Here is a 13020-nt window from a genome sequence, read left to right on the forward strand (position 1 = left end):
GTATGGCAGCTCTCCGTATCTTGAGGAACATTTGCAGTAACTCTCTGAACAGTTTTCAACTTTTCCCGAAATCTCCAAAGCACTGACTCTGTAACACCAGCATGCGGAGCTAATGCTGCTCAGTGCAGGGTCCCTTTCACACAGAGATTTTATGTACATCATTCCAATGCTCTTTTTATAGTCGTTGGTTTGCAGAATATAATCCTAATCTTGTAAGCACGGTCTAGTGTTACCTCTGTGATGCCTGACTTTTGATTTGGCTCCAGTAAAGGACTGCTCAGAAAAGGGCCGTACGAAAAGGTCTAGACTGACGCAGTCCTCCTACTCCACACTTCCCCAGTCTTTAGCTCTAGCAAATTTTCCTAGTGTAATTTTACATTTCCTACAGATCGGTGTTAACGGCTGTGAACACCTGCCAGCAGGATTACACTAGAAGTGTCACTAAAGGATTAATTCTCAACCCTGACAGTAACTTTTTAAGGCTGTGTGACATATCCCATTCCTAAAAAGGATATGTCTACAATGGTGTTGTGTAGAATCAGAATATAAGGGACGGAGACAAATAACTAATGCCTGTCTTAAAAAGGTTACTTTCATCAGTCTTCTAGTTAATCTAAAAAAATCCCACCTTCATCTACATGCCAAGATTTCATTTCCACAAAATCCAAGATAACTGACCTAAACTACACTGCCATCCTAGCTCTGTTCCAGATCTAATTTACAGAATTTTTCCTGCAAAACTGAGCTAATCAGCTTACAGCCACCTCTTTGTCATCTCGCATACTTCTCCAGCAATGGCACAACATTTGCTGTTCTACCCAACATGCCAAGAAGGGTTAAAAAGCAAAAGTAATAACAAAAGGAATTCTTTATTTAACTCTTTAAATACTCTTCAGTGCTAACTGATTCAAAAAGACATAAAATTGTCATTTAACATCCTTACAGTTACTAATAAAAACACAGAAAGCATTTCATTGTTGCTGTAAAATGGGGCAACACCATTCTATCTTTACCCAAACAACTGAAACAAATACTTAACTGAATGGTTCTGCTTTTACTCATTTTAACTGATAGGTTAATCACCTTTGGCCAGCTTCATGTCTGAACCACTCTCATACCCTGGTGGTCCTGACATATTTAAACGCATCCTCCTTTCTCCTTAAGTCTGCAGATAAGATTTTTTCATTAGTATCTTCTGACACTAAGGTCTAATCATTGATCTCTAGCAGCTTTTTCTTAGATTTCCTTCAAAAGCACCCTGCCCACTCTCATTGCAAAGCTGGAAGTTTGTGTTGCACACTCAGAAGGCAGTACTTGGGTGCAGACTGCCTTCCTGAGGTGCACAGGATGAAGAGATGGTGAGTCTTGGACTTTGCCTGGGTTCTGCACACCAGGCATGCATGTCAAGTCTGGGCAGACCAGACTGTTTTGATCAAGACAGGCAGAAAGGTGAGCGAGCTTGGTCTCACAAGCTTTGGCAGTCCAGCTGTGGGACAGTGAGAAGATTGCAAGGCCACCCTGATGGCACTGTGAAAGGGAAGGGGACATCAGGCACCCGAACTCACATCCCGACCAGAAGTCTGGACACTTAGCACCAGCATAGCTGGACTCCTTCACAGCCAGCATTGACTGACAGTGCCCAAGCATGGAAAACCTGCAAAGTCACTGCTGGCTCCAGGCAAGTTTCTGGCTGAAGAAACACACCGTTGCAAGCAGCATCAGTTACAGCTCAATTGTTTCTCCACAAAGATGTGAGCAAACACCTTCTTGTTTGTTTACATAGTTTGTCAAAGCTGTATTTCTTTTCCAGAGGAGCTCAAGGACTGAACACAATGGACACAGCCCGGGTTCCAATTTTCTACCAGGGTGGTATGAAGGAGGGTCACGGACTTTCCACACCAGAAAGACTTTCCCTAAAGCCCTAAGCTGGGAGCTGCAGCCAGATGTACAGCCTCTTGACACAGATGCTCAGAGGTTGAGTTCATCTACACCAAAACCGGGATTCACACAGATCTTCTGGAACAATATAGCACTGTAAACACATGTATGCATTGTAGCAATTGCTACTTGCCCTTCCTCTCTCACCAAAGCGCTTTAAGGATTTGTCAGGGGAGAAAAGCCACAAAGCCTTCCTTTACGCAGCTTTGGAACTAAAAGCTTTGAGGAAAGATATAACAGAATAATTAAAAAATACATCTTTAGGGTAACTGGTGCTTAGGGAGGCTTAGCATATTCTGGTTTGATCTGGCTGCTGCCACTTAAACTGGTGCTATCAGCCTGAGCCAGAGGGACACACACATCTCCTCTCCTGCTCTATCAAATTCCTTCCTCACTTGTTAGTTGATATACTGCATTAGTAAAGACTGTGTTAGTCATAAGCTCAAACTCTCAGATTTCCTCTATTAGCACCTGGAGGCAATACAAAAGGGTCAGTCAGGTTTTTACATTTATGCCTCTTCACAGGAAATTTATAGGTCATCACTGCAGAGACTTCACCCCAAAATCCACTGGAGTCCAGCCAGCAAAAGAGCCATGGAACTAGAAACCAAGCCCTGGCTGATTTGCAGAATGAGGTGCAGGCCGCTGAAGGAACCACTAAAGGAAGCGGTGAAAATGTTAGTGACATAAATGGGCCTGGAAAAGCCAGATGACAAGAGCTATGAAGTGTCATAGATGAGGCCCACCGACACATCTGCATTAGAGAGAAAGACATGCCAGCTCTGAAGGAAGAAGACACTCATTCTAGAGAAAGTCCCCTGGATCTCCAATCTTTTCCAGAAAAGCTCACAGCTAAGTTGCAACCACCCTCACAAACATGACGGCAGCACTACCTACCCCCTGCCCTGGAGCAGAAGCAGGTTACTATAAGCAGTTCAACACAAAGGTGCCATAACAAGGAGTCGTGAAGAAAACTAAGAAAGCAAGGCATCACTTACACTATGATAAAGGCGTCAACTATAGCATTTGTTCACATGCCCTCCAGCTGCTGCTAGTTATTAACACAACCCTAGTCACAATGGAGGGATTAGTTGGAGTGAGCTGGCAAAGCTGCTATGGGATGATGAAAGGTGTACGCATATCCGGAAGGATCAAGTTTGCCTCATTTCAGCACCATGTCGGTACATTGTGTCAGGAAAGGTGCATCAGGATGCCCTTTTGGCACAGGGATAATCAAACAAACAAGTTCATTTCCAGGGCTCATGGGAGGCACGTGAAGGTAACATCTCAAAGGGACAGCTTTGTGAAGGAGAAGTGGAGAAGCTTGGGTGGGGACAAGACCAAAGGCTCGGTGTAGATCTCCCACCACGCAACCCTAATCCCCTCTTTCCTTCCTGTGCTCTTGGGCACTGCTCTGACCTCACCTCTCCGCCTCTCCCACCCTTCCCATGGGAAAGCCGCACTTAGCGTGTGGTTACATGAGCGCGTGCTTCAATAGGCTCAGCAGTGCTCACCCTCCCCACCCATCCCCAGCCCTCTGCCTCTCATCCGGCCCTTGGCACTGCAACTCTTCGCTGGGAGGGGAGCTCTGTAAATGAGGTCACTGCAACGACTCAGGTTAAGAGAAAAACTTTTAAACTGGAAGTGTTTCAGCGACCCACTTTAAAGCCCCTCTTCAAATAGCAGCAGCACAAGGAGAAGATAGGGAGCTATGGTCTAAGAGCAGGCAGCAGCAGCAAAGATAGCTTCTTAAACTTCAACATTAGTGTAATTCCATCCTAAAGAGCAGGTGAACTTGGAGCTTTTTCCCTACTGCTAGAATCAGCCTACTGGACTTCAGAGAGGATACAAGTGGAAGGGTTCATAAGATCTCCTAGTCTGATCCCTTGTACCTCACAGACTCTAGCTGCATCTCTTACCTAACTCTTTCACAATAAGGCATTTTTCCAGCCCTCACGTCTGGCCTTCTCCAGTTGCTACAAGGAGGTGAGCAAAGCAGGGAGGTCTAGACTTTCTCCTTGACCAGTGAGCAGCAAGGGAGTGAGCTGAACCTCAAGGCCCTGCTCCCAGCACACTGGAGGTGCCACAGAGAGGAACTGTTGGGCTCTGCTTTCAGCCTGAGACAAAATGAGAAAGTAGCTAACCTTCTCTCATCAGTCTGCTCCATCAGCTCTTCTGGAATTCAAAATAGCAAATACCCATTGCTGCCAGCACTGTAATTCATTGATGATCACAGCTGAAGAACATTTTGGGAAGCATACCCACGTCTTCATCTATGCCCTCCTCACCAAGCAGGTTTCCAAGAGCAGCACTGAGGTAGCCTTAGCACCTCCTACAGAACCCAAGCTCTCTCTTGTTACAACCCTCCTGTTCCAACTCCATCCATCTGCTGCTTTAGGCTGTCACTTTGCAACTTGCTATCCCAAGCCTTTCTTCTCCCTTTCTCCCACACCAGCTTCAATTTTTATCTTTCCTCTCTAAGATCTGCTCACTTGGAAGGGCTATGGGACGTATTTGACTGTAAGGCGTACGTACTGCAGAAACAACATCCACCGCTTTGCATTTATCACAAAAGTTCTCAGGAAAACAGTATTTCCCCAAGATATCCATGTGTTTACAAGCATACCTACCACCAAACTTTGTTATTGCAATACTACAGAAATAAATTTCTAGCTTGTTCATACTTAATATTGCAGGGACTTTATACAAATTTAATGAAGGCTTAAGTGTTAGGTCTCTCCTATCTCTACACCAAACCCATAAGGAAGAACGCAAAACCAAAGTGAGCAGCTCATGCTAGAGCAGTTATGTTTCACAACCTTCTAAGAAACTACTTTTAAAAAAACCAAACCATATTCCACTTCTCAAAAAAAAGGTGAGCAGGAAGAGTCACAGTTACATTAACCTTCCCTACAAGAATCTTCTGCCTGCCCTCTATGCCTTCTGAAATAGTCTATATGTGAGTTTTTCCAACAGATTAAAATCTTAACTCTCCAACCAGCACTGAGATAAACCCCAGATGGGTGAGACTCAGCTGTGTGCAAAATCTCTAAGAAGGTCATTTGTAAAATGATTTTGTCTTCTGGACATCAGTTCTCAAATTAATCCAAACTCTGAAGGCTAACCCTATCCAGCACTGCGGTGAGGCAAAGCAAACTTCAAAGCAACTTAAATTTGCACATGGATTGCAAAAAAAACAAGAATAAACTTTCACACAGAAAGCAACTCCCAACTCCACAGCAGGCAAGATCCACAATCAGTGTGGCAGATGTGGAGGAAGGGCTGTAAAAGCTTACAAACTTCGTCATGGAAAAGTGGACAGAAGAGGAGCTTGGCCAGGAAATAAAACTAATGTGATTAGCCTGGGTTCAAGGAAGCACCACTGTTTGGAAAGGAATAGTAACCAGGACTTTGAAAAGAGATCATGTTCCAAACCCTCTGACAGCTTCTGAAAGAAACTACCTCTAAACTAACCCTGGCACTAAACCAAAACTGCAGGGCAAAGGGAAGGAAGGACACAAAAGCAAGGACAGGGAAGACTAAAGGACTATCATTGGGAAGCTGATCGTAAACAAGCCAGCGAGTTTCAGAAGCAACCTCTACAACAGGACTGAAGAATCAAAGGAGCTGCTCCTAAAGGCATCAATTCAAATACCATAGGACCCAGGAGAACTGCTATCGCCTCCTGGCACAAGCTTGGCCAACACAACCACACATTCCTGCTTTAAGAGTGAGGTATTAGCGAAACATTGTTAAAACAAGCCGGTCCCTTCTCTCCCTCTAAGAGTTTCTTGTGATCCTGTTGTTTTGTCAGAAAGGCTGAAAAAGAATAATGCATTTACTGAAAACCTGCTATTTACTAATCTGAAAAAGGGGCAAGAGAGTGTATTGTGACACCATATGAAACAAAAGATTAGGAAATACTCAAAAGGTAAATGCTTTTTTCTACTCGTGTTTGATTTAACAGAGGTCTCCAGAGTTTACAGATTTACTGGAAAGATGACTGTTCTCAGCTCCTGATCTACCTCCAAAGCACAGCCAAATTTACTGGCAATAATTTCTGGCAAAAATATCTAGCAAAATGTATTTATTTATTTATTATGTGGAAAATAATTACTTATACTCCTTCTATTCTAAGAGGTCTCATCTTACCTGTCAAGAGCTGGAGTTAGACGGTAATCTTTGGTTGCTGACAGGATGGCTTTGATCAGATTATCTAGGGAGAAAGGAAGAAAGCATTAGGAACAAGTTCTCACTTCTAATGGAAATGCAAAAAAAAGCAACGCAAAGCATCTGAAACCATCACTTGGAGGAACTGAAATAAGGTTCACATTAGGAGTAAACACTTTAACTCGCATATTCCTATTTTCTCTGGACAATGACCTTCACACACTGGCTGCAAAGACGTGTTATGTGCTGAATTCTGATGCAGCGTGCAAATGCCTTGCACAGAGAGAGCGACAGGGAACAAATGCAATACAGTTTAAGACAGCGGTTTCACACCCACTTCCCTGAGACTGCGGTTTCACAAACACTTCAGACATGAAAAAGCCAGTATCACTGTCAAGGCTTGCTTTCAGACAAGCTTTTATGCAGCTTAGTGGTTAACTAGATGCAGGAACAGAACCAGATTAAAACTGATGCTTTTTATTTTCCTGGGTTACTTTTAGTTTAGGTTCAGTTCCTCAGTCTGGCTTTCTTCATGGCAGAATCCAATTAAACCATCACAGCTGCTTAAAGAAATGCCCATGGAACCACAACCTACACTGATACCCAGTCAACGCTGCAGCAACCAGCTGGTATAAGTTATGCAAGCATAGACACACACACAAGTTAAATGTATTAAATTGTAGAAGCACAATGATTACACATAAATAATTCTATAGACTACAGAAATTTTCAAGTCTGCTTCCTTCTAGATTTTGTCCTTTGTCCCCAGTTTTTCTACCTCTCACCCCCACAAAGGTCCAAACTCCTCTACCATGACCCATCCAGGGCCAAGAAGCAGCAATGCTTTGGCTAGCCTGGATTTACAAACGCACCAGTAACTTCAGAATGGCTGTACTGGGTCTGACAAAAGGTCCATCTGTCTCCAAATTCTGACTTTAACTGTGGCCTTAAGCAGATGCCCAAGAGGAACGTAAGAAGAAATCAAACAGACATAATATTTCCCTGAAATTCTCTTCCATCATTTAATTATTTTCAAATCAGGGATTTCATGAGTCAGGTATAGCTTCTATGTCTCTGGCAACCCTGGGTGATTTCTCTTCCACAAGGATCCTCCTGGATCCATATGGACTTTCAGTCGCTTCCCTTTCATGATTTTGAATATGGCTTCTCTGAGCTTCACCTATACTGGAAAAGACTGCAAACAATTAGTCACCTTCCACTTTCCTCGGGTGATTGTAAATATCTATCATACCCTTCCCTTAAATATATCAGTCAACTTGTTCAAAAGTTCTTAGGAAACAACCAGTCAAAAGGAATAAATAATCTTTATTTATGAAAGATTAAAAATGACACGGGAACATTAAGACAACTGACATAAAGTGATTGTTTACAGTGAGCTTAAATAGTTTTCCTGATAGAAACTACTTAACTGCAATCAGCAGTTAGGGGAGTCCCTTTCAAATAAGGAGTCCTGTTCTCATTTACTACACCCTTCTGCAGAAACTACAGGACGAGGGTGTGGGACGAACATGCAAGCTGGAGGCAGCCCAAGTGCCAAACAGCTTTGAACCTGACAACAAACTGGTGAGACACAAGGCAGACAAACAAAGGTGATAAACAGAAAACTCTGACGGTTACTTCCAGATTTGGGGAAGTTTTTGACATGGCATTAGTGACAGCCCCTGCCAACCATTACAAGCTGCGAACTGTGATTTCTTTCAGAAGATCGTATTTTGCAGTGGAGTAAGGAAAGTGGCAATCTGTAGGGTAAAAACAACTCACTTTGCTAACAAAACAGTGGTTTTGTTTAGTTTTCCTTCATTGGAAGAATTTCTTTTGACACATTGGCAGCAGGCTCCCTCTCCAACAGGAACGCTATTTCCCCAAGTCTGCTGCAACAGCAGTAGGTTGTTGTGACCTCGAATGGCACCACGCCACAGTCCTCTCCTTGGCCTGTCTCGTACGTTGACTTTTACTGGACAGTATATGTTACTGCGCCTGTTTTCCCACGCTCTCAGAAAAAGACATCAAAGGATTGCATGTCAAGGGCTGCAGCCTTCCATCTACCAAGCTTTTCTTACACCAGGTTTGCCTAACCACCCACAAGTTAACACCCGCACTATTTGGAGACCATCCATTATACTATATTAAAAAGCACATTAAAGGAATACAGTTGACTAATGCAGTCAAATAATGCTGGTTTTCTCATCTTGCCAGCTAAGTAGTAATGCCTTCATAGTGAATGCTCAGGAATGAAATACGACTGCTTCAGGACTCGAAATGGCAGCATTTGGGATGGCGATGCTCCCCATTCCCATCATCCAGAGGGAAAACACAAACAAAACAAACAACAGTATAGGACTTTCAGTCCAGATTATGAACGGCCAAATGGGACATATCTCCTCAGCAGCCCCCACAGTCCAGCAACTCCTGGCATCCAAGAGGTTTGGAAGTTGCACAAATCACAGTGCTATAATTCAAAACTGCTGAATAAAGCTCAATAAAAAACAAAGTACTTCACTCCCAAGTGTTGACGTGCAGCAAGAATGAAGGTGACACCGATGCCCTCAGAGCCTGTTATTCTAGTCTAGCACCTGCATGGGAAGCCAGGAGCAGGAGCCATGAGCACCAGCAGGAAAAGCTAATGGCCTGTGCAGGGGAGAGGCACTACATCTTTTTGACTGAACTGGAACTCCACTAGAAGATGGACACTATGCTGCTGCTGAGGTGGGCACTTGCATTTGGCACCAGGACGGAAGGACAAGACCTCCTTCAGAAGGAGCTTCTGTATCTTCTTGGGGCAAGGTTTGAAGGATCAGCAGATGCTGCTGTGGCTGATCTCCAGCCTTGCACAAGACAATGAAGACACCTACAATAGAGAACCACTGGCAAGATCTTTAACCACAGCTGGGTCAAGGTGAAGAGTCACTTGAGATCACCACTACAAAGACTACTGTCACAGATAGCTACCTGCAGGACACAAAGCAGTGTTCATCTCCAGACTATGACTGAAAATCAGGGACCAGGAAAGCAGATGCATTATGTAAAGTTAATTGATGGAGCATGCTTTCTCCAGGGTAAGTAAGAAATTGAAAAGGTGATGAGTATACTCTGCCTTACATATATCTGTACTGAGTGATAATAACGGGTGCAAGTACATGTGACATGCTACAAAGAAAAATTCCTCCCTGTTTCAACTAACAGGGTTTGTGCACATCCACTGGCTGAATACTGATCTGTCAAGGACTGAAAGCAAGTTTTGCAAGGGTAAAAGAAAGGCCAAGTTTTCAAGACCCAAGCCACTGAGACTGCTCCAGTGTATAAACAACATGATTGGTATCCCCATGATCTAGGCAATAACTGACACGTTCTACCTTCATGCAGGAGCTTCTGGGCAGATTAAAAAACCTGCTCTACAGAACAGTGGCAGAAAGGCTACCAAACCAGTTTTGATGTTGTATGCATTGATGCTAAACTTCTAAGCAACATATACTAAGTCATCACCTGACAGTAGCAAATCTGATCAGCAGCAGACCTGGTCTGCTGCACCTCAGCCACCAAACATCTCCACTGGGGCGGGACAGCAGTGGGAACAGCCAGCACCCAGCGCAGAGTTTCTTTGGGGTAGACATATTCTTAACGGAGAAGGACAGAGCTCTTGATTGGGACCTACTTGGATTGAACACAGCAAAGAACAAAGAACAGAGCAACCCAAGACTAGTGTTTCACGGGAGCACATCTTGTTTGTGATAACTGTCAGCTTCTCTCCATTCATCCATCCACCCATTTTATATTTTTTTTTTTTTTTTAAAGGCATCAGCTGCATGTGGCCCTTGCTTTAACATGAACCCATGCTTAAAAGAAAGCTTGTTTTATTAGGGCAACAGCTATGCAAACAGCTTGTTTTGATTTTTTTTTTTTCAGATGGTTTCCCAAGTTGTGAAGAAATCATGGCGTGGACATAGACACAATGCTAGCCCAGGCACAACTTCTCTCTTGCTTGGCAAGTGAGAAGAAGGGACATAGTGGTGGGTGTGCTCTGCCTCGTACACCAGCGCATCAAGGAGGGCCCAGGAGGGGCTTGAGTATACATGTTCTGAGTACTACAAGGACAAACTCCTTCCTGTTACAAGCAACAGGTATGTGCGCGCTCACCTCTTGCTGCCAGGGCCAAGGCACACAGACAGCTCAGGTGTAACAGAACTCATTAGCTCAGACACATCCCCACTCAAACAGTTCTCTAATTCTTTGAGGGTCATTTCCAGTCTGGGAGTTTCAGCTACTTCTGTTCACCACAGAACCCTGGCAAATCAGCCCGGCAGGCATGTCTCAGCATCATATGCCCAGGAATACGAGCCGTGGAGAGCACAGTGCAGAGACCTGCAGGGCTCCATGGAAGGTCAGCTCAGACCAAGCAGAACTTCTTACATGCCACTCACTGCTGGCACAAAGGCAGCTCCCACAGACCCAGCAGCTCTGCGTCACGTTTACCCTGGACAAGGATAGCTGGTGGCACTGTACCACGGCTACCTCGCACTCTCCTTGGAATCCTTCAGACACACTGAGCAGGCAGGAACAGAAGAGCCTGGGCAAAACCACGCACTTCTTCCCTATCACTCTCTTCCCCTAACCAGTGAGGATAAAAGGTGAATTCATCTTTGACAAGCATTTAATTTTTGGCTTCTTCCCAGCTGCCAACAGGCAGCCCAGCAGGTGCTAATTAGCTGCATGTTTTGTGAAATACAAACTTCCCACTGGAAACTGCATTCAAACACCAAACTCGTCTTGCGCAGATCATCCAACAGCCACTCAGTGGCCACAGTTTTGGTAACTGCTTGAGGGCTGAGTAAACCCCACAGCAATATCGCTTCCTGTGTACTGTTCCTCCTGTTCAGCCTTGTCAGATTTAAGGCAGACGTCAGCAATACTAAATCCTTCCCCTGATCTGTAGTCAAACAATGATGAAATGGCAATGGCAGCGGCAGCGTCCATAGGGCTACAGCTGTTAGCTGTCCTGGGAGTGGAACACATCTCAGGAGCAGCTCACTGCCAGCCCATTATTTGTGTTAACTCAAATAGTTCACATCAGAAAGAGCAAACTGTAACACAGTGGTTCTGCTTACCTGAAGTCATCCATATAGTAGGCATAAGAACATAGTGTATATACATATGTTATGTACAGGGAGGACATAGGTGCTGTTCAATTCTTATTGAGGTATTAGGCAAGCGAACTTATTTGACAGACTTTAAACATCACTTGCTGCATGCTCAGGAGCGGTGCATCCCCCCCAGAATGAAATCTAGAAAAGGAGGCAAAAGACCTGCATGGATGAGCAAGGAGCTTTTAGTGGAGCTCAAGTGGAAGAGAACGGTCCATGGAATGTGGAAGGAGGGACAGACCACTTGGGAAGAGTACAGGAATGTGGTCAGAGCGTGCAGGGATGCAACGAGGAAGGCCAAAGCCCACTTGGAATTGAAGCTGGCAAGGGATGTCAAAGACAACAAGAAGGGCTTCTTCAACTACATCAGCAGCAAAAGGAAGGCTAGGGACAATGTGGGGCCGCTGCTGAATGAGGCGGGTGTCCTGGTGATGGAGGATGCAGAGAAGGCAGAGCTACTGAATGCCTTCTTTGCTTCAGTCTTCAGTGCCAAGGCAGGCCCTCAGGAATCCCAGGCCCCGGAGTTAAGAGAGGAACCCTACAGAGAGGATGACCTTCCCTTGGTCGAGGAGGACTGCATCCATGGGCCCCGATGGAATGCACCCACAAGTGTTGAGGGAGCTGGCGGATGTTGCTGCTGAGCCACTCTCCATCATCTTTGAAAGGTCCTGGAGGACAGGAGAGGTGCCTGAGGACTGGAGAAAAGCCAATGTCACTCCAGTCTTCAAAAAGGGCAAGAAGGAGGACCCAGGGAACTTCAGGCTGCTCAGCCTCACCTCCATCCCAGGAAAGATGATGGAGCAGCTCATTCCAGAGGTCATCATCAAGCAAATGGAGGAAAAGAAGATTATCAGGAGTAGTCAACATGGATTCACCAAGGGGAAATTATGCGTGACCAATCTGATAGCTTTCTACAATGGTGTGACTGGCTGGGTAGATGAGGGGAGAGCCGTGGATGTTGTCTACCTCGACTTCAGCAAGGCTTTTGACACTGTCTCCCATAACATCCTCCTAGGGAAGCTCAGGAAGTGTGGGCTGGATCAGTGGTCAGTGAGGTGGACTGAGAACTGGCTGAATGGCAGAACTCGGAGGGTTGTCGTCTGCAGCGCTGAGTCTAGTTGGAGGCCGGTAACTAGTGGTGTCCCCCAAGGGTCAGCACGGGGCCCCGTCTTGTTCAACTTCTTCATCAATGACCTGGATGAAGAGTTAGAATGTACCCTCAGCAAGTTTGCTGATGACATGAAACTGGGAGGAGTGGTGGATTCACTAGCAAGCTGTGTTGCCATTCAGCGAGACCTGGACAGGCTGGAGAGTTGGGCAGAGAGGAACCTGATGAAGTTCAACAAGGGCAAGTGCAGGGTCCTGCACCTGGGGAGGAACAACCCTATGCATCAGTACAGGCTGGGGGCGGACCTGTTGGAGAGCAGCTCTGCGGAGAGGGACCTGGGTGTCCTGGTGGACAGGTTGACTGTGAGCCAGCAGTGTGCCCTGGGTGCCAAGAAGGCCAATGGGATCCTGGGGTGCATCAAGAAGAGTGTGGCCAGCAGGTCGAGGGAGGTTCTCCTCCCCCTCTACACTGCCCTAGTGAGGCCTCATCTGGAGTACTCTGTCCAGTTCTGGGCTCCCCACTTCAAGAAAGATGAGGAGCTACTGGAGAGAGTCCAGTGGAGGGCTACGAGGATGATGAAGGGGCTGGAACATCTCTCCTATGAGGAAAGGCTGAGGGAGCTGGGCTTGTTCAGCCTGAAGAAGA

General features: G+C 45.5%; 1 protein-coding gene across 8 annotated transcripts in view; it reads right to left on the minus strand.

The window, feature by feature from the left end:
* Positions 1-13020, minus strand: part of ST3GAL3 (ST3 beta-galactoside alpha-2,3-sialyltransferase 3) — a 194609-nt gene that overhangs the window by 56567 nt on the left and 125022 nt on the right. For all 8 annotated transcript variants that reach the window (XM_075424678.1, XM_075424674.1, XM_075424671.1 and 5 more), the window contains one exon: positions 6091-6154. In XM_075424678.1, coding sequence (XP_075280793.1) covers positions 6091-6154 — 64 coding nt within the window. The remainder of the gene's footprint in view (positions 1-6090; positions 6155-13020) is intronic.

This window comes from Opisthocomus hoazin, chromosome 6 (genome assembly GCF_030867145.1).
Source record: "Opisthocomus hoazin isolate bOpiHoa1 chromosome 6, bOpiHoa1.hap1, whole genome shotgun sequence".
In the NCBI taxonomy this organism is placed as follows: Eukaryota; Metazoa; Chordata; class Aves; order Opisthocomiformes; family Opisthocomidae; genus Opisthocomus; species Opisthocomus hoazin.